This window comes from Myiozetetes cayanensis, unplaced genomic scaffold, assembly GCF_022539395.1.
Source record: "Myiozetetes cayanensis isolate MyiCay16 unplaced genomic scaffold, myiCay2020 scf5-8, whole genome shotgun sequence".
Lineage (NCBI taxonomy): Eukaryota > Metazoa > Chordata > Aves > Passeriformes > Tyrannidae > Myiozetetes > Myiozetetes cayanensis.
Genome location: NW_026087742.1, coordinates 41966170 through 41992335, shown reverse-complemented (window position 1 = coordinate 41992335; position 26166 = coordinate 41966170). Strand labels below are relative to the sequence as shown.

The window sequence follows — 26166 nt, the reverse complement described above, 5'->3', positions numbered from 1 at the left end:
GCCAGTTGTCACAAGTTTTCTATTTACAGAATCGATAAGTGTATAAGTATCTGAAGGGTGCGTGTCAGGAGGATGCACCCAGGCTCTTCTCCGTGGTGCCCAGCGACAGGACAAGAGGCAAGGAGCAGAAACTGAAGCACAGGAAATTGCACCTGAACACGAGGGAGAACTTCTTTACAGTGTGGGTGACTGTGCGCTGGAACAGGTTGCCCAGAGAGGTTATGGAATCTCCCTCACTGGAGATATTCCAGAACCATCTGGAAGCAATCCTGTGCAATGTGGTCTAGGATGACCCTGGCTTGAGCAGGGACATTGGACCAGATGACCCTCTACGGTCCCTTTCAACCTGACACATTCCATGATTCTGTGATCACATAATGTTCTGAGTTGGAAGGGACGCACAAGGTTCATCAAAGTCCAACTCCTGGCAGAATCTCACCTTTCTATTAAAAACATTTAGTCTTCATCTATTCATGTGTCTTGAAGAAAATGTTCCTGACCTTTTCTTACAGGCTCAGAGCCCTGAGAGCTGACGCTGCTAGTTCCACCTGACCTGTTACATGTCGCTATCATGGACAGCCGCACCATCTGCCACCAGGGATGGCAACCACCTCTTCTCCTTTCCTGGGGCATACCATTTGAAGATAAATGCATATTATAGAGGACAAGGCCACTAAAGTGTTAGAAAACCTGAAACAAAATATTTAGCAAATCTGTACACTGCCATGGAAGTTTTGGATAACACTGACCAAATGTGGCCTGCAGCCTTATTAACTTAATAAATTACAATAGCCATATTAAGGCCTTCTCTTAACTGAGAACTGAAAAGAAGGTGTTGAATAACCTCCTATTTTGACAAAGTTTCCAGCTTCTGAATGCTCCAATTAGTCTATTTTTTCTTTGCTGTTATATTACATATTTTATACTCTAAATATTTAAAAATAAGGTATTCATTGCACATATAATACACAGTTATGTAGTTGAATGTATAGTATACAATTATGCAATATAGATCTAATTGTATTACACACTGTCCATTTAACATATATTCTACAACAGTGCTGAAGTTAGGAGGCCTCCAGCAGGGTCAGTAAATGTGTGCTTTGTGTATTTGTGCATCAACCATTCTGCTCCACAGTCTGTGCATGGCATTACAGGTATGCAAGTACCTGGGAAGCTGGGATATAGGCAAATATTCTACAGAGTATGATATGGAGGTAGCTATTTCTGGGACCCACTATTCCAGGAACTGATTTATCCTCTTTTCCTCAAACCCTTTAAATATGTAAGTATTTCTGATTATTTGATATTTTTTCAATTTCTCTTAGTTTGGGTTTTTTAGTTGTTGGTTGGTTGGTTGGGTTTTTTTAATATATGTTTGCTATTAATATCATAATTCAGTCATGTTTTTACACTGCTTTTGATAAATAGAGCCAGAAAATAAGCTACTATAGAGAACTTCAACTTGGGTCCTTTTGATACAAGCTTTAGAGTATAAAACCATGACACAAATCATTAGAATGTTTTAATTGCAAATTTTGCTTAACCATCATTGAAGCTAAACGAAGTTGGGCTGTGTCTTAAAATGCTATGTTTTAAAATTATGGATTTCTCTATATATGCATTCTTCATGCAAACTTACCAAATGGAAGAGTAGAGAGGGCACAGCAACACCTGAGTGAGTACTTCCACTGTCTGGTCTTTTCTGAGTACTCTTAGGTACCTGGTAGCCATTGCTGTAACATTTATCCAGTTGGCCTGGAAGGGTCAGCAATGACAGTACTGAGTGTGAGAGTTCTTGTATCCTGCCTGAATATGCTCTTTTGCAGTAGTTATGAGAAGTGCTAACCAAGGAATAAAGAGAACTTGAACACCTGAGGATCAGGGAGACAAGGAAACAGTTGGTACCTTTTACTGATATTAAAAATAATGTGCATCTCCTTTTGCATGGTTTACACAATGACTGTACTTTTTTTTTTTTTTTCTTCCCCCCCATGAAGATCTGAGCATTAATTTTCTGGGAAGTAAAGGCATCCATAAGCCTCAAGGTTTTATGGTATTTTAGTACCACTTCAGGGTGCTTTTGCAGTACACAGTGTTACATAATCTTGTTTTATTTGCTTTAGTTCTATTACAAGTGGATTATTATTACATTCTGATCATAATTAAGATATTAATTATTGATTAATATATGGTATTACATTGGCCTACAGTTTTATATTCTTTGCATGGATTGTAAAAGACGGAGTGAATGACAGTTCCAGAGCTATACATGGCTTGAAAGTGATTTATAAGGAATAGCCCATTAAGATTTGGATGATCAGTGAAATTAATACTGTCGTAATACCCTAGATGTCTCGGAGTGAATTGATTCCAGGCATAAATCTGTTGGCTTTGAATGAGTTGCATCAGAGAGAAATATGCATTTCTATGGTCTGTTCTAATGCCTCAAAACACATGTACCAATAAGACATACATAGTTTCTTCTAATATTCACTTAGCCCATGACAGAAAAAAAAAAATGATACTTGATTAGTCCATTTTAAACTCCTCTCTCATCAAACTATTCAGTAGGGATAACAAAACTTATGGTTTTTCTCTCAGTAGGAAAGGCTCATTTATCACTGCTGTGGACAGTCACGATGACCTCATGCACAAACCATACCATGAGTCTCTGAAGACAATCCTTTTAAAAGGGCAAAGACACTCAGACATCTACCTGTAGTTGAAAGAAGAAGCACCAACAGTGACCAAACTTCTTATATTACATTAGTTTCTGTTTCAACAAGAAAATAAACACTTCTGGTGTTTACTATCTGGGCTTTACATCACCCTTTCAGTTAATAACAATGGCATTCTGGAGAAATTGCCTGCATGTGGGAGTAAAGATTACTGTTGCTTTCACTTAAACTTGACTAAGATTTCGGTATCTTAGCATCACCAGAACCACCTATCCTGTGCATCTCAGTGTGACCACTTTGTTCTTATGCCAACATTGTCCTTTAGCTTAAATAGCTTCTCTCTGCCTGATGTTTGTTCTTCTCTGATGTATTTTTAGACAGCAGTGCTATTCCCTCCCAGTTTCCTTGCTGGAAAACCTTGCACTTTTTGCCCAGAGTGACACTGGGGATGATGTGAGGTGGTGGATGATGCAAAGTGACTGTTTGCAGGCTGTACCTACAGGAGGGTTTTTGTTGAGGCCATATGAAGCATATGGCGTGTGTTAGGCAGAATGTGGCCATTGTTCCTTGCCCAAGCACAGGGTTGCAGAGAACTGCTGCAGGGATTTACATCTGATCTCCTAGTGGTTTTTGGACAGCTAGAAATTTACTGTTCCATTCACTGTGTACTGGGGGACTTGAAGTTGATCTATGAAGCATGGTAGAATAAAAAGGATACAATGTGAAAAAACATGTTCTGTTTTTCTGACACTTGTTCACATATGTATCTCTTTTTCAGTGCTCCTTAAGCTTTGTCTGTCTTTTGTTTTAAAAGCATCCCTGAGAATCAGACTCTCTCTTGCCCACAGAGAATTGGGCAGAGAAAAATCCCAATAAAATGAACTGTGAATTTCAGTGGTCTGATTGACTGGATTTGAGACTTGCATCTTCTAAACTTATGTCCTGGTATAGCTCTTTTAATACATATAACACAAACTGTATGTCAGGGAAATGGGAAAAAATTATCTGCACAGAGGAGGCTTTTCCCTTTGAATAATAAGCAGTAATTATTTTAAAATTACAAACTAATATAAATTATTACTAAATAGCCTAAACTATTTGCTTGGCATTGGAAGTTTAACCAAAATGAGCAATTGCTGAAAGTGCTTGCAGAGCAGCGCCAGTCCTGGAAGGTTTTTATTACTAAGATTATGACTGGAATATTTTCCACAATTCCTACCCTCAGTTTTATTACCTGAATACTTAGCAGTTACCACTAACATTTTCAGCTATTGCCCTGCTCACTGTCAGACCATGGTGCCAGATATGCCTTCTGACAGCCCCTTCCTGCAAAGAAACCATGCAGGGGAGAAAGTGAAAGGGGAAGAAGCCTGCAATGTAAATATAGTGCCAGCATAGCTATACCCAGACATTCCTGCAGCTGTCCCACAAAACTAACCTATCCTTAGGGAGCTGCTGGAGTTGGGGAGTCAATAGGCTGCATCTGTGTGCCGACTCCAGGTCCTTGGCACCACATGGTGCTCTTCACAGGGGTGGATGAACACTGTTCTGTTCTTGTCCCAGAGTGCTGGGTTATACATGTGTCTGTGGGCTAAAACCAGCTTTTCCTGTATCATTGTATTTGTTTAAATCTTTCTTTAGGAAATTATAACTCTGACTTGTAACCTCTCTTGAGTTGGGTTCATTTCTTCTGCTGGTTTACTTTTAAACCAGTACAGTTACATAGTGGTGTCCTAAAATGTGCCTTTTTCTGAAATAAAAATTATTTAAATACTTTCAAAGACAGGAATACACTCTAGAAGCTTGGATTTGCTTTCTTGCCAGTTGAATTCCTCAGTTTGAATTTAAAGGAAGATTTACTTGCTATTACATAAAGAATCTGCTGCTATCTGTTCTTGTCTGGCCCCCGTGGACAATGGGCAGCCATGGGAGAAGATGACATGAGAGTGCTGTGGTGGTGTTTGCAGACAAACAATTGTTCCCTGGCTCCCAAGTGTGTATCTTATATTTTTGTGGATTTGTGCTATCAAGCTCTTTTCCTGGACACATTTTAGTTGTGTGTTTGCTGTTCCACTGGTTGTCTGTGGGAACTGCAACTTCTTGAAGAAATATGGTATCTCTGTAGAGTCCTGTGCCTATAGAGCTGACTCTTCCACATTAAGAGTCCTGCTTAGCGAAATACTTTTAAATTTTCAGAACCAACTTAGTTTTCTTCACAATCCCACTGATTAAGTATTATGCAAGGTAAATTGTCTTCAGGAACCCGCACAACTTCACAGTCTTCATATTATGCCCAACTGGCACAGTTTTGGTCACATTACTTTCATTAGAATTGCACATTCACTGACACGTGATAAACAATTCTGCCATGCTCGAAAGTAAAATTCAGCTTTTTCACAGCTGCATTTGCTTCACAAAGGGGGCAAATGTTGATGAGTAAAACAACAGCATATGTAGGTAGTCAGTTTTCAGAGGAGAGCCTCATGAATCGTAGCAGCAGACCCAGACACTGAATTACCACTAGAAATGAGCTGGGAAGGAAGTATAAGTGCATTTGTGAGATAGTAATATTTTTCTCCAAGGATCAGGAAAATGAATTTTTCACTGAACTCTTCTAGTTTTAAATACATCCAGTGATGCCATTATTATCCTTAAGGAACCTAAGCAATGTAGGTGTTTCTGCACACAGTTAACTACTAGAGTAAAGGCTCATTACATGTATGCTTGACTTATTTTTATTATTTTTAATCTGTTTATTTTGTTGTGCAGTCCTATCCATTAGGCTTTTTAGGGAGATTTATATTTTACAGATTCCTCTGTTATAATTTTAATTTCGTTCACTTTCTTGAAAGATTGTCTAGAGACTCTGAGAAATGAGCAATCCAAATGTTTGGTGTTGACAATTGTGTTTTGATATTCAATGATTTCTTAAACAGGCCAGCATGTTTGTGGTATGGTTCCATACTCACGAAGAGAATAAACCCTCAGCCTCCTTTCTTTCTCTCCAAGGCTTAATATAGGCTGCTGAGATTGCAGTGCCACCTCTGGGTAAAAAGCAAAGGCAGAGATGTCATGTGCATGAGGTCTACAGCTAGGGGAAAACCACTCTCCCTGGATGTTAATTATGTACAAAGAAGGCAATGAAGCATGTGTTCTATACGGGAGCTTGAATGCTGAGACTGACATATCTGTGATCGTGGTGCATTCACCTACCTTTACTTTAAGTAAGGCAACTTGGGTACCAGTAACATTTCGGCTGAGGCAGAAGGGATCTCAGCACAGGGCAGCAGTGCATTTGGGTGCTCAGTTAGGCCTGTGTTATTTTCTGTGAGCACAGGACAGTCACCAGCTTGAAGTTAGATTGGTAAGGCTATTCCATACCTAAGGCAGTATGAACATTTGCAACCTCAGAATCTTTTCCTTGGTTGATTCCTAATGTATGATAGTTTATGCATCTTACACAGGGCAGATACAATTATAAGCAAGCCAAAATATCTGAAGAATTCATGTGTAAAATATTTTAATGAGTAGAGGAAGGTATTTATTCTTCCTTATCAAACTTAAAATAAAAGCAATAAAAGTTAAACATTTTAGGAGTCCAAACCAATAATTTTTATCCATTCATTTGCCAGACCTGTGAATCCAAATAAAACCTTTCTCAAGGTACTTTAACATATTTTTCCATTTCCTAACTGGGATTGACCAAATCTTAATTTGCAAAGTTGTGGTGTTTTCTTATTAAATATTTTCTACTTTTGAATTTGGCTACAAAATAAGATTTATCTTATTTCTGTAATTTCTGGGAATTTCATTCTGTTATTGGTATTCACCTTTCCTCAGGGGAAAAAGAATATACATGCACTGAACTATAACCCATTATACAGCTTATTCAAGCTGTTACTTACATACCATACTGCAAAGCTTCCGAAAAAAAAAAATCATGTATTTCAGCAAACTGTCAATTTATCAGACATTTCTATTAACTGCAAATGTGTAGTGAGAAGGTACAGTAGTGGTTTAATATATCGTAAAGACAGACAATGTATGAAAGTACATGTTAATCTACATTTTTAGGAATTACAGATAAGACAGCTATGTGCACAGTACTTTAAAATGCAGTGAACTTCTCTTCTAGTTGCATTGACAATACCAGTTCCTTACACAGTTGAACCTGGTTAAAAGCTCTATTCCCAGTGTAATAAACGTAACACCACAGGTACAACATTGACAACAGAGATTAAGGCTCTGTTCTGATGATTGTTTATTTCCTGTGCATACCTCCCTTCCACTCTCCTCTTATCCCCAGTTCTTTCCTCCCCAACATACCCGATTGTTTTTATACAGAATGAAAAGCTCATTGCCTCCAGAGGATTCAGGAATAAAAACTTAAGATAAAAGAATGTAATCCGAATGTAATGAAATGTGTAATGAAATGTTAATTCATAGTAAGAGCAATATCTGGCACTTATAATATTTTTGTTTTGTTTTGTTATTTGGGTATGTCAGAAGAAACCAGCATTCACATCCCATTATTCTAAACACACCACAACAGGTAGCACACAGAGGACAGAGTTCAGACTGAAGATCATACAGTCTGATCGGGTCTCAACAGTCTTTGTGAATTTGAGGAAGAACAATCATCTCTATATTTAAGATACAGAAGGTGAGGCACAGAAAATGTAAATGCCTTTCTCAGAGATACACAATGAACCGGTGACAGACTTTGGGTCTGTTGACTCCCCAGCCACTGATTTAAATCTTGGCCCGTTCTGTCCTCTTAAACAATGTAGAGAAGATCTGAGATACACAACATGGGCCTAGTATCACAAGGGAATCAGTGTCAAATGCACACAGCCTGATTCTGCACTACCTTTTGGCATCTGTAGTCATGTTTACTTTGTAAAGAGGGCCTAAAATGCCCTCAAATCAAAGTTGATTTGGTGTCAATTACTAATACATGCACTTTAATAGAGAATCAGGCTCACAGCAATCACTCTGTGGCACGCTGAGACTAGAATTAACTAACAGATTTAATTGCTAATGAATTAAGGCTGATTCCTTATATTAAGGCCTCTGTATCCTTCCGTGATAGTGTAACTGTGCCTCAGTGCAAATAAGACTCAGGCTATAGAAAAACCTAATCTTTCAGTTGTCTTCAAAATCAATAATTTTAGTGGCCCTGAATCTATAAAGTAACTGGAACCAAACAACCTGTCTCTATACTACGGAATATTAAAAAAAATTATTGTAAAAGAACGTAAAAGCAACTCAAGAGAAAACCAATTGTATATTTGTTGAAAACAAAAATTGATTAGATAGACTTGTTGCCTGGACTTGAAAATGGAGAATTGTACATGATAACACACTTCTATATGAAGATAACTGTCTTGATATTCAGTGGTTATGAGTGTGCCCAGATAACCTGTAGATGCTTATCAACTCTGAAGATCAAGTTACCTTCTGTACTACTACAATAAAATAGAAATAGATTTATTTGGTATTTAAGTGCTAGACCTAGTTTGCATAAAGCTAGTGTGTGTTATATTCAGAGGAGTAGGAAGATGACCTCAAGCTCAGTAAAATGCTACATGTTCACAGATTTCTCCTATTTTTGTTGTTATTAAAAGCTATTATGGGTTACTTTCTTAGAATAGGTGTTCTCTAACTTTGCCCTCTGTAGCTAAACACCATTTTAGAAATTCCTTCCTCTCCAAACACTCTATTCATAATAGTTTTAGTTTAAAACCTTCCTATTCTAGACAACAGTTTAACATTTGCTGGCTAAGAATAAAACAGTCCTTGCTCTATTCAAATTTAAGGCCTGCGTCCCCAAGGGTTGCAGCACTTCTTAACTTATTTTTACTCCTAGTTAGAAGTAAATTTATTTTTTAAAGCTAATATGGAGTCTTTTTGTGTAAATTAACGTAATTCCTTAGGCATCAGTGTGACTATGATAATTACCCAGCTGAGAATCTGGTCACTGAAATGTAACTCCAGTGGTTGGGAAATCTGTTTTGTATACAAGCCAAATAACAGCTGGATCATATGTGATGTTATGTTTAGTTTCACTGGCAATTCAGAAAATATTTAATAATAAATTCCATTGTTTCTATTCCCTATTTTGTATACAAATAAATAATCTTTTCTAAAACATTCTTTTTCTTTAGTAAGGCTTGTACTCATAGTCATATCAAAAGCGTTTGCTATTGGAGCAATCTTTCAGTTTGCTTTCTTTAGAGTTATCTTTATTATCAAATTCTACAGCATTCTAAACTTTAATAGTCATTAGCAACCCTGCACTTGAGTAAAGAATCAGATTAAAAAAGTATAAGGTATAATATTTTCTTATCCAAAGCTAAGGCAGAATGAACAAAAGTAATGAGGTCATCTGATCCTCACCTATCAAGCCTTGAATTTTAAACAGTATTCAAAATACAAAGCCCAAGCGAGGATGTTGTCACGACAATTATTGCGCTTTCTCAGTGTCTTGCCATAGCATTAGTTTTCCCTTTAGCAATATATAATTTCTTTTCCTGAAGACCACATAAAGTTATCATACTATGTAAAGGAAAAAAAGCACTTAAACTTTTATGAATTATGACCTAGACAGAAGGATACAAAACCAAATTACTGTTCTATGATTCAGCTATGTCATGATCTAATACTGTTTCAAAACCATTATTCTGTTATTTAGGTTGGCATCATCTTCTGAACACCCCATGGGCTCTTTGGCATGCTACAAATTCAGCAGATGCACTGTCTTCTGGGCTTTACAGCTTCTTCTGATGAATGTACAACATTTGGAACAAAGCCACTCTTGACACCTTCCCATCCATCTTGTATTGAGATTTCTCCATTTTTCACAAGTTCATAGATATCTCGTGTAAGAATTGTAAAGGACTCTTCAACATTTGTGGCATCTTTTGCTGAGGTTTCTATATATTTCATACCACAGTCAGATGACAGCTTTTCAGCTTCTTCTCTTGTGACCTCACGCTGTGACACTAAGTCACATTTGTGCCCTACCAATAGGAACACAATCTGAAAGGGCTGCACGTGCATTTTTGCTTCTTCTAGCCAGTCTTTCACATGTTCAAAAGATCGTCGATTTGTGAGGTCGAACACTAATAAGCCGCCCACAGAATTGCGATAATAAGAGCGTGTTATTGATCTATGAAGGGGGAAAAAAAGAAAAAGATAAATTAAAATGCATTTTCATTTTATTCATAAATAGATTACTTTTCCATTTGGCAATGTGTTTTTATCTTTTATACGTTTTATTAAATAACTTTGCTTTTTAAAAGCTAATTGGAATTTATTAATTTATCTATTAGACACAAAAATATTGGGGTTTTTCTTACATTCAAAAGTCACTTTCTAAACATTGCTGAATACAATTCCTCTAGGGCAAATTTTGAATGCTGAATTATTTTGCAAAGTGCACTTTATTAGCAAACCGTGGAACATGTTCACAGAATAAAAGATATATACTTTGGGTGTTACAGTGTGAGTCCTTCAGTTTCATACAAACATGCACTTTGCTTTGTTCTAAGCACTTATTTCAAACTGAAATAGGTACACAGATTTCAAGAAACCTGAAGCCCAAACTTGCCAATGTAGAGGTATATACTTTTGTATTCCTTCCAGAACCATACTTTAAAAGAAGGTTTGTATAGATAATCATAGCTCTTTGTGCTTGAAGAAGTCAATAAGTAGAAAAAGGAAACTTCCTGAACAAAACTGTCCAAAAGTAACTGATCTGGGCAAACACACACTTATTCCAGCATTGGCAAGGGACATGTCTGTCTCCAGCATCTCTCTCACACGGAGGCTAATCATTTATAAATTTATAATTTTTTGGCATGAGGACTGGTAACAGATATTTTCTACTTTTGAGCCCTCCAAGTTCCAGAATATTCACTGGAAGGAATTTTGGAAGCAGGAAACCCTTCCTCTAGTTGAAAGTATTTCTAATGTGCTCTAGAATAATAGAAAATGTCAGAATGTAGAGAGAAAGAGAGAAAGATAAAAGAAGTAATTATTGTAAGTCTCTAATAATGAGCAATCAGGGAGCATAGAGAAGGTGAAAAGAGACACTTTAAAAGAAGCGACAGCCTATCAAGGAGTGGATGTGAGAACTTGTTACCAGCATAAATGTACAGCTAGTCTATATATAAGTATTCTCCAACTGAAATGAGATACACAATCTCTATTAAAAGTTATTATTTGAAATCATAACTTATCCAAGAATTAATTCCATTTTATCTCATGATTACGAAGAGGACGCAGCCTCAAAACTTCTGGAAGCAGGATGAACTGTACAGTAACATATCTTTCCATAACAGTAGCTCCCTCCAACTTTCAGTTCACTGTATTTCATATGTTTTTTTTAATAACAATTTGAACATGGAGGTATAATTAGCAGCAGTAGTCCTATTACAGATAGGTAAGTGCACAACTAGATAAGACTTAGGCTTATTGGCATATAAATTCATTTAGCCACAGCAAACAGCATTTGAAATGGTTTTACTTAGATAACAGGGAGGGACTGTTTGCCCTAATGTTTTGAAAGATCTTTTCTACCTTCCCTGCAATAGAGTCCATGCAGTATCTCTCTGAATGTGAAGACAACAGAATCTTACCCTCAGATTATTTCAAATAGCCTCGATATGAAAAATATGATACACAGTTTTACAAAACTGTTTAAGACCATAAATGAGGGTATCACATTTTGTGAAGTATTAAAGGAAGTTGCCATACAGATTTGTTTCTGCTTTGCTTAACCATTTTTTTTTTCACTGTACAGGCTCTGCAAACACAAATGAGTGCATTAAAATAGTTCAGGTAGTTCTAGAAAGAAGAATGCTTTCCATGAAGAAATTTTTCCTAATATCCACTCTAAACCTCCCTTGTCATAAGTGCATTTCCCCTTGTCCTATCACTTATTACCTGGGAGAAGAGATCAAACTCCACCTGACTACAACCTCCTTTCAGGTAGTTGCAGACAGTGGTAAAATCCTTCCAAAGCCTCCTTTTCTCCAGGATAAACAATCCCAGCTCCCCCAGCTGCTCCTCACAGGCCTTGTGCTCCAGACCCTTCCCCAGCTCCACTGGCTTTCTCTGGACACACTCCAGCACCTCAATGTCTTCCTTGTAGTGAGGCCTTGTAGAGACCCAAAAATTGAATACAGGATTTGAGGTGCAGCCTCACCAGGCCCAAGTACACGGAGACAATCACTGCACTGGTCTTGCTGACCACACTATTGCTGTGGTCAGGATGCCACTGGCCTTCTTGGCCACTGGGCACACTGCTGGCTCATATTCAGACACGATTGACCAGCACCCCCGGATCATTTTCTGCTGGGTCAATTTCCAGCCTCTCTTCCCCCCAGTCTGTAGTGCTGCATGGGGTTGTTGTAATCCAAGGGCAGGACCTGGCACTTGGCTTTATTGAACCTCATACAGTTGGCCTTGGCTCATTGATCCAGCCTGTCCAGATCCCTCTGGATGATGTTTGTTAAAAATATCATCTACAAATATTTGGATAGTTTTACTATTAAGGTGATTTATCACTTGCAATTATATTTTAAAAGTATTCCTGACAAATAAGACAAAATTTTGAAGCAGAAAGTTTAGGCCACCAACTGGGAAAAACATCTGGGCATGTGAATGTGGTAGGTTTTTCAACAGCACCTGAAACACCTTAAAGATGCAAAATGTTCGACCTAAATATGACAATCAGAGTAGATTAAGTATTAGCATAATTTTTAGTAGACAACTTACAGTTATTTGGAAAATGAACTGTATGAAGTGGATGTACTCATTTATGCCCTGTATCACTCTCAGAATGAAAGAGCACTGATTGATGGTCTGGCAGGTCTCTCTGCTTTTATTGGGGCTTTTCTTGTTTTTTTTGGTTTGGTTTGGTTTGGTTTGGGGGTTTTTTTTGTGGGTGTGTTTGTTGTATTTTTTTTTCTCTCTAAAACTAATTGTAAGGGCAATTTTTGTCTCTTATTAATACTAGCAATAAAGACATTAGGGCTATTAAGTGCCTTCAACAAGTCTTACTCAAAACCAAAGCACCAGCATCTAAGTTGTGCTACACTCAGCTGCAGATCTAACCGTGGTGCCTGAATAAGTTCCCTGGGGGCCTGAGTGCTCTGCCTCTGCACAGGTTGTGAGCCACTCAGTGGGGACAACTCTGCTTTCCCTCTTAGCTCAGATCTTAGACGAAAACAAACTCTAGGCAAGTGCCCAGAAGGGTTTTGCTTGGGAGGGCTTCCCAAAAGCATGCAGGCATCCTCAGGTGGGTTCAAGCTCCTCACAAAACGCAGATGAAGTTTCTTTTAACACAGTGGAGGACCCTATCTTTCACAAAGATGCCTCATGTGCTACTTCACAAGACACAGGTCAGGGTTCACAGAGCCCACAGCACAGAGGCTCGGAAGATATACAGCTTTACAGATTTTACAGGCCTATGTCTTCACTTCAGTGATGAGGGTGTATGATGGCCAACAAAAGATGAGAAGGGTTGACAGTAAAAGGCTCTTCATGCAACTTGTAGGTCTCCTTTGGGAAAGATGTTATGAATGTAGAGTTTATCTATAATCCATGGAAGACTGAACAAGTCCTGAATAAGAGACTGAGTGAGCTTTAGTAAACAAAGAGCACTAACCTTTGGAAGTCCCTCAAGTTAAAAGTAGAGGATAGCAGAGTACTCAGGAGAATGCAAAGACTCTCTCAGAGACAAGATATCTGAGTGTGGACCATAGACAAAATCAGACGGGCCTTTTTTATGTTCTTTAATAAGCAGGGAATCTACTTAGGTGATTATACATACTTTGGTAAGTGCTGCAAGATTAGACTCTAAAAGCAAAATGAAGTTTTAAGTCCCTTATTTCATCACTTTTTGAACAGAAAGAAAAAAACCCCTTGGGTGACATGTCAGGTTTGATGTAGTCTCACTTATTCATAAGGGATGTTTAAATTTCCATTTCTCAAATTATCCCTATGCAGATCTTAAGTTCTTGTTGAAATTAGGGCTTCTTGTGTAAACTTTGGTTCAGCTTATTAATGTCATTAAACATGAATGATTCTATGCTGGCAAACGTTGGAATTTTCAAGAAGGAAAAGAAGGATGACCCTGGAAATTACAGGACTGTCAGTCTAAATCCAGTGCCAGGTAAAATAATGAAGAAGATTCTTCTGGAACTTACTGAAAAGCACCTGAAGGACAATGCACTCATAAGGAAAGTCCTGCTTGTCAAAGCTAATTTCCTTTTACAACAAGGTAACCCACCCACTTGATCAAGGGAAGCCAAGTTGATATAATCTTTTTGGATTTCAGTAAAGCTTTCCATACTGTCTCTCCCAGTACCCTTCTGGACAAAATGTCCAACACACAGCTGGATAAACATGTTATGTGATGAGTGAGCAATTGGCTCATGGGGCTGGCATAAAGGGTAATAGTGAATGGGGTGACACCAGGCTGGTGCTTTGTCACTAGTGGGGTTGCACAGGGCTCTTTCTTAGGGTCAGTGCTCTTCAACATCTTCATAAGTGACTTGGACATAGGACTTGAAGGTACACTGAGTAAGTCTGCCAATGATACTAAATTGGGAGGAGCTGTTGACTCTCTTGAAGGCAGGGAGGCCTTGCTGAGAGACCTTGACAAATTAGAGGACTGGGCAATCAGCAGCAGTGCCCTGGCAGCCAGGAGGGCCAACAGTGTCTGGGGGGACATCAGGCAAAGCATCACCAGCTGGTTGAGGGAGGAGATTGTCCCTCTCTGCTCTGCTCTGGTGCAGCCTCACCTTGAATATTGTGTGAAGTTTTGGGCACTATAACACTATTAGAGGAGGGCTACGAAGATGGTGAAGGGCCTTGAGAAGCCATACAAGGAGTGGCTGAGGTCACTTGGCTTGTTCATCCTGGAGAAGAAGAGACTAAGGGTAGACCTCATCTACAGCTTCCTCATGAGGGGAATTGAAGGGACAGGTGCTGATCTCTTCACTCTGATGATCAGTGACAGGACCCGAGGGAATGTCATGAAGCTGAGTCAGGGGAGGTTTAGGTTAGATATCAGGAAAAGATTCTTTATCCAAAGTGTGGTTGGGCACTGGAACAGGCTCCTCAGGGAAGTGGTTATGGCACCAAGCCTGACACAGTTCAAGAAGAATTTGGACAATGCTCACATGGTGTGATTCTTAGAGGTGTCCTTTGCAGGGCCAGGTGTTGGACTTGATGATCCTTGTGGGTCCCTCCCAATTCAGGATATTATATGATTCTTTGCATTAATTATGTCAGCCTATGGCTTTAGGGAGACTTTAAATCAGTCACAGTGTTTCTTTTTCATTATGATCTTACTGATCTTTACCAGATGAACCAAACTTTCACTGAAACCTTTATCTAATTCTGAAGAGTTATTTTTATACTATGACTAAAGATTACACTGTAATGATATTAATTTTGAAAATACATATGGCTTACTGAAAAAGAATAAGGGTAATGTTTTACTTTCAAGCCATGTGTTAGAAGCAGAATGTATCTAATATCATGGTCTACTAAAAAGTGAATATAAAAGTTAATTTAATGGAAGCATCTCCATAATATTTTGCACCTACTGAAATGAACTCTCAGTTTTAGCACCACTACCAAGCATTTTATAGCACTGGAGGTTTCATCTTTTAAATGTATTGTTGGATTTAAATATGGAGAAAGTAAACAAACAAACAAACAAACCAAAAATCATAGCCAAGTAGATGATGTAAAACACAGCCAAACCAGCATATTGCTCTAAATGACTAATCTGAAGATAGAAAGAAATTGAGGGTTTACCCCTCATTTATGTTAGTCTGCATTACAGTCTGGAGCTTATAATAAGCAAGTCTTTAGGTTCTTGTTCTAGTAAGGTGTTAAAGTTAATGATTATGTTGTTGTTGTCTGTGTGGCACCTCACACAATGGGAGATTCTGCTTAGCAATGCCTTACTGATGTCAAAGTAAATATAATCAGTAACTGCCCTGTCTGAGCTCCAAATAAGTGAACTGTCTACCACCACTGTTTGCAGTTGAAGTGGTGAGAATTGCTTTATTTGAGAAGGAATGCAAACAGTGCATATTAAAGATGATTTCTAAAACAGTGCATGAAATCCAGTTCAAATACAGAAGCATCAGTGAACTGGAGACACGTAAAAATTTTTCTCAAACAATTCCTCCAAGAAAGTATGTGACCTCTTTCAAGAGAGTGTGGCAGCAGGTGTGTCACGTCTTACTTTTCCCCTGGGAATGCCCCTAATGCCTGGGACCAAAATTACGGGGTTATTATGCAGCCAGTAGTTTTCTGTGCACACTCCTGGGAGCTTTAAAGACAGGTTTTACCTCCTCTAAAGCTCCAGTGCAAGTGAGCCACAGCAAAATTGAGAATCAGAACTGCAAACTGCTTGGTGTTCCCCAGAATTAGGTAACTTCTTGGAATAATTAGTTTTTCCCCAAGATAATCTTTGCTTGTGATCTGTAGTGTTCTCCATTAGCAGAGAACAGAATGTGCAACATTTTAACCTGTGGTGTAAAACTTAGTAAAATATTTAGAATTTATTTGAGCAAATGTAAAACAGACTACATAATAAATGCTCTCATATTTGGCACACCAACTGACAAGAAACTCCTAGCACAAAAACAAACACAAATATGTACAACTACTTTCTTCAGTTTGTTCTTATGGGTATTAGAAAAAACACAGAGGTATACTAATGGTAAATTTAAAAGCAACTGACTGCATGACTCATCAGTGCACATTCCCTGAGCATTCCCGGGTTAAAGGATGGCCATCATTTGATTTTAAATATATGCAAAATTCTCTGCATTTGCATTTCTTTCGGTAGAGTGTCTTGTCATTGCCCATCCTGGCTACTTGTCAGCAAATTCAAAATAAAGAGATTGTACATCCTTAGTCACTTATTTACAAGTACTTAGCACAAGGAGAGAGAAAAATGCTAAGAGCTTGCTCTTATCACTGCTAATTTCTTTGCTAACCCTTCAGCAGCCTGCCTGCAAGAATATATATGAAGTTCTGAATCATGTAAGCTCAGGAAAATTGTTTGTTGTTTCACTGTAATGCTTGTTATGGAAAAAAAAAGAAGTTGGTGTCCTCTGGTAAGACAGTGCAATCCCACCCCTTCAGCTGGGTGTGAGTCTGCACAACTGTTGCAACAGAAGACAGGGAACAGAAGAATTGATTCTGGCCAGCAAAGAGGCCCATTTCGACCCTCCTGCTAGCGCCCTACTAACAACAAGTGTGTGGGTCAGGTACATGTAGACGGGCTATGCATTTGCCCCCCCCACGAATTCATATCTGTTGAACCCCAAGTCCAAACTAAAATCCATACACAACTTGCCTGAAGCTGCAAGCACTACAGATACAACAGCAGCACGAGAGTGAGTGAGTGACAGTATCAGTTTGTAAACTGGGGAACGACTGTGATTCTTTTTGAGGCAGAAGAATAGGGTAGTTTTGCTACTTCCTTGTGACAGAGGGGATTAAAATTTTAGCTATTTTAGTTACAGTATAAATGGTAGAGGTATTAGTGAAGGCTCTTGGCAACCATCAATGCAGAGCAGATGCAGAAGGTAGATAAAACACTACTAAGGTACTGTAGCTGGCTGCCCCATATCTTCCACACTGCCATGGCTGCACTGGTGCTAGCACTGTTGCTGTGCTGGAAGGAGGAAGAGCCAGGAGGTGGCCTGGTCTCTCCAGATTGCATATGAGGGAGAGTTAATGGCAGAGAGAAATACTGCAGGGGAGGATGAGTTCGGAGGTGATGACAAAGTAAGAAATGCGGAGTTAAGCAGGGGCCTCTTGCTGCAAAGAAGGAAAAAAACCTGGAGGAGGGATTGCTACATTAGGTCCAGGACTTCAGGGGAAAGATGAGTGAGGGAAGAAGAAACAGGAGGAGGCCACTTGTTACCCACTATTGTGAGCTGGGAGGGGAAGGGCAGCTGTTCCCTGATGTCTGTGAAAGGGAAAGGGTAGGGAAGGAACTGGTGGGCAGGGCAAGTGTGATGGTGGGCCACGGGGCTGGGACCACTGTCAGGGGTGGAGGACTGTTTGAGGCACAGCCAGATTGATGCAGGGAGATGTGCTGGGGGACAAGGCAAAGTCCTTGGGGCCGGAGATGTGTCGGACTACGGGGAGGGAATCAGGGTGTACTCGGGGGCCGGCAGATTTGGGGAGTAGGTGGGAGGGGCCGGGTCCTGTACCTGAACCGCTCCTGCCCCGCCGTGTCCCAGAGCTGCAGCTTGACCCTCTTGCCGGGCTCGATCTCCACCAGCCGGGAGAAGAAGTCCACCCCCACGGTGGGGTCGGAGTGCAGCGGCCCCGGGAAGCGGCCCTCGGTGAAGCGGTGCAGGAGGCAGGACTTGCCCACGGTGGAGTCGCCCAGCACGATCAGCCGGAACTGGTAGATCCAGATCGCCGCGTCCATGGCGGCCCCCGCCTGGCCCGGCTCCGCCTTGGGGCTCTTCCTGGGGCTCCTGCGCGGCCGGTGCCTGCACCGCGCCCCGATCGCCCCCACGCCCGGCATCGGCGCGGCGGGCGGGCGGGGGCCAGGGCCCGGCTCCCCTAGCCCCGCTCCGGGCGCTCCGCGCCGTGGTCCCCGCCGGCGGCCCGGGCGGGGAGGGGCGGGGCGGGCGCTGTCCCTTCAGCACCTCGCTGTCCCGCACCCGCCGCGGCTCCGCGCCCACGCTGCGCCGGCTGCCCCGGCCCCTCCGGCCGCTCCGGCTGCCCCGGCCCAGCCGCCGCCGCTGTGCTCTGGGGACGCCTCTGCCGCCGCCTCTGCCGCCCGCTGGGCGGTGGCGCGGCCGAGCCGCCCGCCGGGGCCGCCCTCCCAGCGCGCCGTCATGTGCGCGGAGAGACGGGCCCTCCTCCGCGGCACGGAGGGCAGGGAGGGCGGGGAGGGCAGGGAGGGCAGCTCCCCGATGCCTTGGGGCTACAGCCCGCGGCCAGCGGCCAGCTGCCCCCACGGTGCAGGGATGGGCCGGGAGAAGGGGGATGCTGGGGCGGGGAACCCAGGCCGGCACGGAAAATCGTGGGAGAGGGATTGTTAAAGCGTGACTTTTGCAAAGGAAAGTGGGAGCAGAAAGGGAACACCGAGGAGGGGTGGGTGTGGAGGAACCAGATCGGCAGGTGAGAAAGGGGCAGGGAGCTGAAAGGAAGCTGTCCCGTGGGATGGGAGCTGGGCAGGCCGACCCGCAGAGGATCAAGCGCCGGGTGGTAATGATGGGCTGGGCAAGTGGCAAAACGGGAAAGGAGAGTTAGCAATCCAGGTATCCCCAGAGAGAACCGTGCAAACTGCCTAGAGAAAAGGCATAATACTGGAAATGACAGGGACATCACTCCTTATTTCCCAGTGGAACAAGCTGCATGTATTGGGCCTTGGTGAAAGTGCCTTTACCCGCAGTAATAGAACAATTCTGCCAGTAGAGATGCCCGTGTCAGAGAAATCTCTTTGTCCCCCTGGGATCTTCAGCTGAGTATCATCTTATGGTAAACCTGCTGAGCAATAGATTCCTCAGATTTCTTTTAAAGTCTCAGAACCACAAGGGATAACAAACACTAATAGTCCTCAGATGGCTGGTAAGGACAATGGAGTAAAATAAGAGGAAATCTTTGGACTTCTGGTAAACAGAATTGCAGCAGCTTCTTCTGTAAATTGGGCTGGGGTGAAGCAACCATGGGCGGAGTGCCTGAGAACCCAGCAGAGTAGCCTGACAGAGCTGGGAAGTAGGTTGTTGCTGGCAGAAGGTCAACAGCAAGTAGATACTGATACGAATGAACACTTTGATAGTGAAAAGGACAGGGAGAGATGGGCGACTATTTTTATTTCCCACTGCCTGTTTTCCTCTGTTAGTGTCAGGTACAAATGTAGTTAAAACTCCAACTGCCTGTAGCTGGTTAGGGGCATATCTGAAACCATTTTTTTTTTTTTTGTAAATCTGTGGGACAACTTGTGAGTATTCTCATTGTGTGAGTCTGTTTTTGTTATTGCAATTTGTTACTTGGTCACCAGTGTGAGACTAGTAGATTTCCCTAGGAGGCTTGGGTAGATCTTGCAGCTCCAAGGTGTGGAGTAGTGAGATCAAGGGCGCCTTGGCCCCTCACCTGAACAAGGGCATAGTGAAATCAAAAGAGGGATTGTATGCACCGCTCAGGATCTCGTGTCCCAGCCCCAAAATGAGTTTGTCTGGGATATGCATGGGTGGTTGGCCCTGGGGGACAGTTCCAGGTGACCCCAGAACCTTCCAGAAGAGACTTGGCCTGGCAGTCCAGAAGCTGTAAAAGGCACAGCCAGAAGCTACCACAGGGATTTTTCTTGCTATACATGCTGAAGCTGCGAAATGCCACCTGCTCCAAGAATCTGGACTCTCCAGGGACCTTTTGGGCTGGCCATTCAGTCCCCAAGACTTAGTGGTTCTATATCTGCATATGTCTCCAAGTGTGTTCCCTCCTGAATCCTGCACATTTCTCCATTGTACTTTCACCAGCTCTTTACCTTAAAATAAGTTGAATGTAGTTTGTACTTGACAAGTTGCTCCTTTGAGAAATAATTAAAACAATGTTAACTCAGATACATGAACCTTCGTAAGGCTAAAATCAGTCTATTTCTTGCAGTTCTGCATGGGATGTGATTACAGGTGATTCCTGGGATCTAAGTGTTCTGGAAACAGTGGCATGTAGATACAAGAAGTATTAATGTGTGAAACAGAGGTTTGAGGTATGTGATATCAGTAGCTCTGATGCTTGCTGAATGTAAACAGGACAAAATTTTCAGTGGACTTTGATCAGAATATAACACCTACATCCTTCATGGATTGCCACCCTGGCTAACACCCATCGGTCTTCAAAGCCTCCAGTATGTGCTGTCTAACTCAGATGCACAGTAGATTGCTGTCCTTTGCACATCTGGGTTGGAAGAACCTCACTTTAATGAGTTACACAGCTCATTTCATTCCTGACAGGTGAGCAAAGTCAATTTGCCTTTGGCATTTACAGTTGAACTAAATATGTTTGCATATATTTTCAGGCTTCCACAATCTGGTCTGTCTACCTAAGCTTGTCATTGTAGAAAGGCAGTGGTATATAAATTCACATATCTCAAACACAACCTTATACCTTCACTTGTGATCTCTTCAGTGTCATATGATAAATGCTACCTAGGGAGCCTGCATTTGTATTGTCTGTTGTGAACAAGGTGGGTGAATTTTATGTCCAAGTCGTTCAGTTTTTGTTCGTTTACCAGTGAGTACAGAGGCTGTGACAGAATGCAGTCCATCACAAAGTTATCAGACCAGCAGTCAGAAGAAACTATCACGAAGGGGTATGTTTTGTGGAGCTATGATGATTAGAGCAGAGTGATTAAAGCAGCAACATGAACCTTACTTTCCTTCAGAGAATTTCTACCACTTGTGCATTGGCAGCTTCAATCTGCTCTTCCCAGACAGAGTGAAGCAAACCTAAATTCTGGGAAATGAATAAAAGAGCCAAACAACCCCAAACTTCCAAATCTGCTCCAGTCCTAGCTAGATAACTGCACTAAGCTGTAAATCCAAGATGTTTGAATCTAAGAATTCCTCATTTCTTGTGACATTTTTGACCTGCATGGATTTTTCCCAACCACTGGTAAGTGGGTAGGTTACTAATGACTGCATAGATCACTCCTGAACAGTGTGCACACACTCTAACATAGAAATTTAGAGAAGCACAGATGAAAGTAATTAGTTATCAACCCAAGACAGCTTGAGACTGAGAAACTGTGCCTTCTGCTGCTAACCAAGAACCTAGAAGAACCTGAGGGACTAGTCTGGACGCAAGATGCCACCCATTCCTGTTTTAATTACCTAGGCTATTGGTCTGGAGGCTGATACAGCTACTCATTTTATCCCAGGACAAGTTTCAATAGATACAAAGAATTGATTTTTTTTTTTTTTTTGGCTGAAAACTATCTTATTTTTGATAGAGTAGTACTGAAGGTGGAATACTCCCTACTAATGAGCAATGACTTTTCTTCCTCTAAGATGTTATCAAGCCAGGTAGGTTTCATATGATGGTGGGAAGGACATTTCTTAAATGACAACCTCATAGAAGATGTCCTTGTTTGATAAGGGTGTTGTTGGGATAAATATGTACATGAAAAAAACATCAGTATAAACACTGGGAAAAAAAGCAACTTGCAGAGCTGAGTCATCAGAATCCATGAATGGATTTATATATAAAGATATAAATATATAAATAAATAAATATCTACATACAGAACCACTTTGTTTGTGAAGTATTAAAATTGCTCTGTGGAGGTGATGCAAGGGAAATTACTCCACAGCAGAATGAACTCACAGAGGCAGTTAGTGGAGAAAAGAAACACCCAGCTGGGACAAGAAAAAATTCTCCTGACTCCTCAGACCTGATCTTCCAGAAATACCTAAAGCACGGTTTCAAAAACAAACCTGAGAAATAAAAGTCCCAACTTTACAGAATATTAAAAATCAAGGACTGAGTATTAAATCAATAGCCATTTTTTTAGCCATTAAATATTTTTATACTTTTCCTCTCATCAACTCTTCAGCTATCCGTGTTCCACACTAGTAAACAACATCTACCTGGTCTGTAGGCCCATCATTGTCTCACCCCTGTTTGCCAACTGTCTCGTCCCTCAAAATGTTAGTATTATTTTGTTATATTATACTCAGAGCAATGACTCCTACCTTGATCTTTGCTGTGTCTAGACTAGACATACTACAAGAAAAAATGTATTTCCTTCCCAAACATCTGTGTATTCCAGGGGCAATGGATGGTATCTAGCTCTGCAAAGTCTTGCCATCTGAGACATTAAAGATGACATCTTAGACAACCACAGTTACAAAAGCACATCTGACTCGGTAAAGTGTCAGGAAAATACAGGAACATGCATTGTGCTCCACTAAAATACTGACCTGAATTTGTTCACACTGACATTTCAGGGATAATGCCTAAACTGCACGAGAATCTGTCTTTGGGCAGGATTAGATTGCCTTTATGTGAGATAAAGAACCTACCCCAAAATAGCAATTTATTCTGTTATCTAAAACAAGTGAAATATTTGTTCTCATGCTTTCTTTTTTGTAATTTCACTCTTACACCTCGCTTTTCCATTTGTCACTTGGAACAATTCCTTCTAGGATTCTATACCTTCTTTGCTCTGATGTAAGTCCATCTCCTACATCTCTTTTCTGTTTGGGAAATGCTGGTGTGTGAAACGATAAATTTCCACTAACAAATAATGCTTTTTGAGCTTAGTGCCATGGACCCTTTGGGCATGTTGATCAGAGAGGTGCTTTTCTCTGCATTTCATAATCTCTGAAGGAACCCAATCCTACAATTCATTCCTCACTATCATTGTCATCTGTTTTTCACAGATTCCCACTTTAGCCAATATGCAATCTCTGATGATTTCTTAAGAGGTGTATTGCTTTTAATTGCCATCGTAACCGTAATTGCTGAGCTAATTCAGGACAGGCAGGCCAGTCTACCTGCACTATTTGCAAACATTAAACAAAGAAGTTCCCTGTATGGTAAGTTCCACTGAGTTTAATCTATCTTGAAGAATTGCCCAGATAAATGAGATGTGATAACATCTGCCAAGTTTGAACGGGCTAGATTAATCCAGTATGAGCTGGTAGCACAGGTAATGTTTCTTTTCTTGTACATTACTTGGATGAGGGGGCTGGAGGAATATGGAAACTGTGGTGGCAACTATTAATTGGCCTCAGGGATAGAGGATGTCAAAGCTGTTTGGCCTTGGGCTGTGTGATTAGAAGAGCCATTTACAGTTTATGTCAGTGATTTAATCCGAAAGGTATTAAATTGTTAAGACAATAGTCCTTTTGGAGTGCCCACCATACATTGTCATCCCATACCACGTAGAAGCTGAAGCCCAAGAACTGCAATGCACAGAAGCTAAACTGTCAGCCACAGACCCAGCATGTCAACCAGTCAGAAAGAGTGACCTGTTCCTCTGGGATTACTGGTACAGGACTTGTCTAAACTAGACTGGTGGGGCTGAAGCTCTGATCTGTGTGTGATATGTTTGCACAACAGGAATCATTATCCACTTACCCATCCTCTCAGGCAAACTGCATGTCACTGAGTACATTATCACATCACCCTATCTCCTTGTGACCATGGGATGCATGGTGTAGATCAGAGACAACTTTCATTCAGAAAACAGTGATAGCTGCCCTGCAACACTACTTCTGGTGCAAAGGCTGGTCTTAGGCTTTGCAACTGGAAATAGGTCCCATGGTCTTTCTCCCAGAATGTCATACACTGCACTTCCAGTTGAAGCCCCACCCTGTTTGCACTGGAGGTAGAGGGAGGGCTGTTATGACAGGAAGTCTTCCCTCTGTCCCTGGAAATTTAGAACCATTTAATACTGAACAAAATTTCTTATAAATTTAGGGGACTATTCCTCTGCTCAAAAAGCATGCATCATGTGAGGATGTTCAGAACAAAGAAGACGTTTATAGAAGTGAATTAGCAGACATTAATGGAAGGAAATTTCACAGTAAATGAAATCATCAGAAGGGGTTAGATACTTAAAAGACTGCTATCACAGAGCTATTCAGGGACCTTTTACCCCAAAGAACTTCAAGAAGTGAACCTAAATGAGAACAGAGTTTACAGACTATTAGGTTATGTGACTGAAGGCTCATTCCTATGAACACAAAGGAGCAGAGACAAAATGGTAGGCAGGAAAACCCCAGTAACTACATCCAGTGCTGACTGAGCCCCTGGCAGAGTTGTTTCAAGGGCTGGAACAGGGGACCCACCAGTCCCATGGGTTAGGAGGATACCCCCAGCCAAGTCAATGGAAGACACTTCCCATCAATTCCATTACAAACTCAGAGAGAATTGCCACCTACGGGAGCATGGGACTCATCATGGGAAGCTGGAAAGAAGATTGGGGTTGTACAAGACTTACTATTTAGGGGAAGGATCAAAGTCAGTGGGAGGGAAAGATCAAATTGGACTGAGGAGGAACAAGTGTGGAAAAATACGGGATAGAGGAGATAAAAAGAGCTAGACATACATAAACAGGTTACTGGTCAGTACCCTTGTGTTGAAGGACAGTAAGGGCTGGGGCCTTTGCCAGCCAGGGCTCCATCCCTGGTAGGGGATGGTTTTGGTGTGTGCCCAAGGACACAAAATAGCCAAGCTATGCCAATGATCATGAAGAAATGGAAAAACATACAGAAGTAACTGAAGCAAGAACTGGAAAACAATAAGAAATCAGAGAACAAGTGGTGTAATTATCAATGAGGTATTCTCTAACTAATCCTGTAACTAAAGACATGGAAGGGTACTGGGGGCTAAAAAAAGGCCCCAGACAGGGAGAACCTATGACCCTGCTCCGGGATGCAGAACTATCTCTGCAACCTCTGAATTCAGGGAGCAGAAAAGAGCAAGGGACACTCAAGACCCACCCTTGACCCTATGCTAGGATGACACAGCATGGCAGGAACAACCACACTGATCCACCCATGCTCCCTTCAGGATTGCACCATCTCTACTGCAGACTGAGGAGCTTATGAAATGAACCCACAATGCCAGCCTGCCCAACGCTCTCCTTCACTGCACCATCTCTCCCATGGTGCAGGGAAGTCATGTAATCTGTAACATTTCACGTATCTGTCTCCTAAACATAATTGTCAGACTGGGGAGGAGGTGGTAGAGCTGAGCTCTGCGGGAAGGTCCCAGACACACTGGACACAGCCAGTCTTCACCTGACCCACCACAGCTGAACACATCAGCCAAGCTGGTGGTGTCTCTGAGCCATCAGATGGGTTTGTAGCACCTCTTAATCAGACATGTGTGAAAAAAGGGCAGAAAACACTAGAACAATAGAAAAAAAACATTTACAAGATTGGAGGAGAAGGGTAGAGAAAACCATGTCTGAGCTGGGCCCACAAGGCATGACTCTAAAAGGACTGCTGCTGATGGAGTAACCACGACACACTGACTCCAATCTCTGCACTGCCCGTTGCCTCACCAAAGGGACTGACAGCAGTTTGCAATATGAGGAGACAGGAGAACAGAAGAGGGGAGACTGAAGAAGGGTTCCTTTTTATCAGGGTTTGTTTGTACTGCATTGAAGAAATAGCTCCCTGAACATCCTCACAGGAGGGTTTCACTTCCACTACCCCTTCTGAGTATTTTTGTGTTATTGTCAGGAATATAACTGTCCTCCAAATGAAATTGTTCTTGTTTAGAAAGAAATACAGACTTACACCAGTGAAGACCTTATTTCATTGCACTTCAAATTCAAACAGGACTTGGTGGATCTTCTGACCCCAGGAATGAAAACGAAGACTATTATCAACACATCAAACTCTCACCTTAACACCTCTCTGAGATTGTCTCAGAGACAGTTCTTATGCCCCAGAATGTGTCTGGG

General features: G+C 41.4%; 1 protein-coding gene across 1 annotated transcript; it reads right to left on the bottom strand.

Moving 5' to 3' along the window:
- Positions 1–8904: 8904 nt before the first annotated feature.
- On the bottom strand, positions 8905–18442 carry RAB39A (RAB39A, member RAS oncogene family). The gene is made up of 2 exons (XM_050333400.1): positions 17942–18442; positions 8905–9852 (listed from the first exon to the last, which is right to left on the bottom strand). The coding sequence occupies exons 1-2, from the start codon at positions 18262–18264 to the stop codon at positions 9426–9428; spliced, it is 750 nt and encodes a 249-aa protein (XP_050189357.1). The 5' UTR covers positions 18265–18442; the 3' UTR covers positions 8905–9425.
- Positions 18443–26166: the final 7724 nt, after the last annotated feature.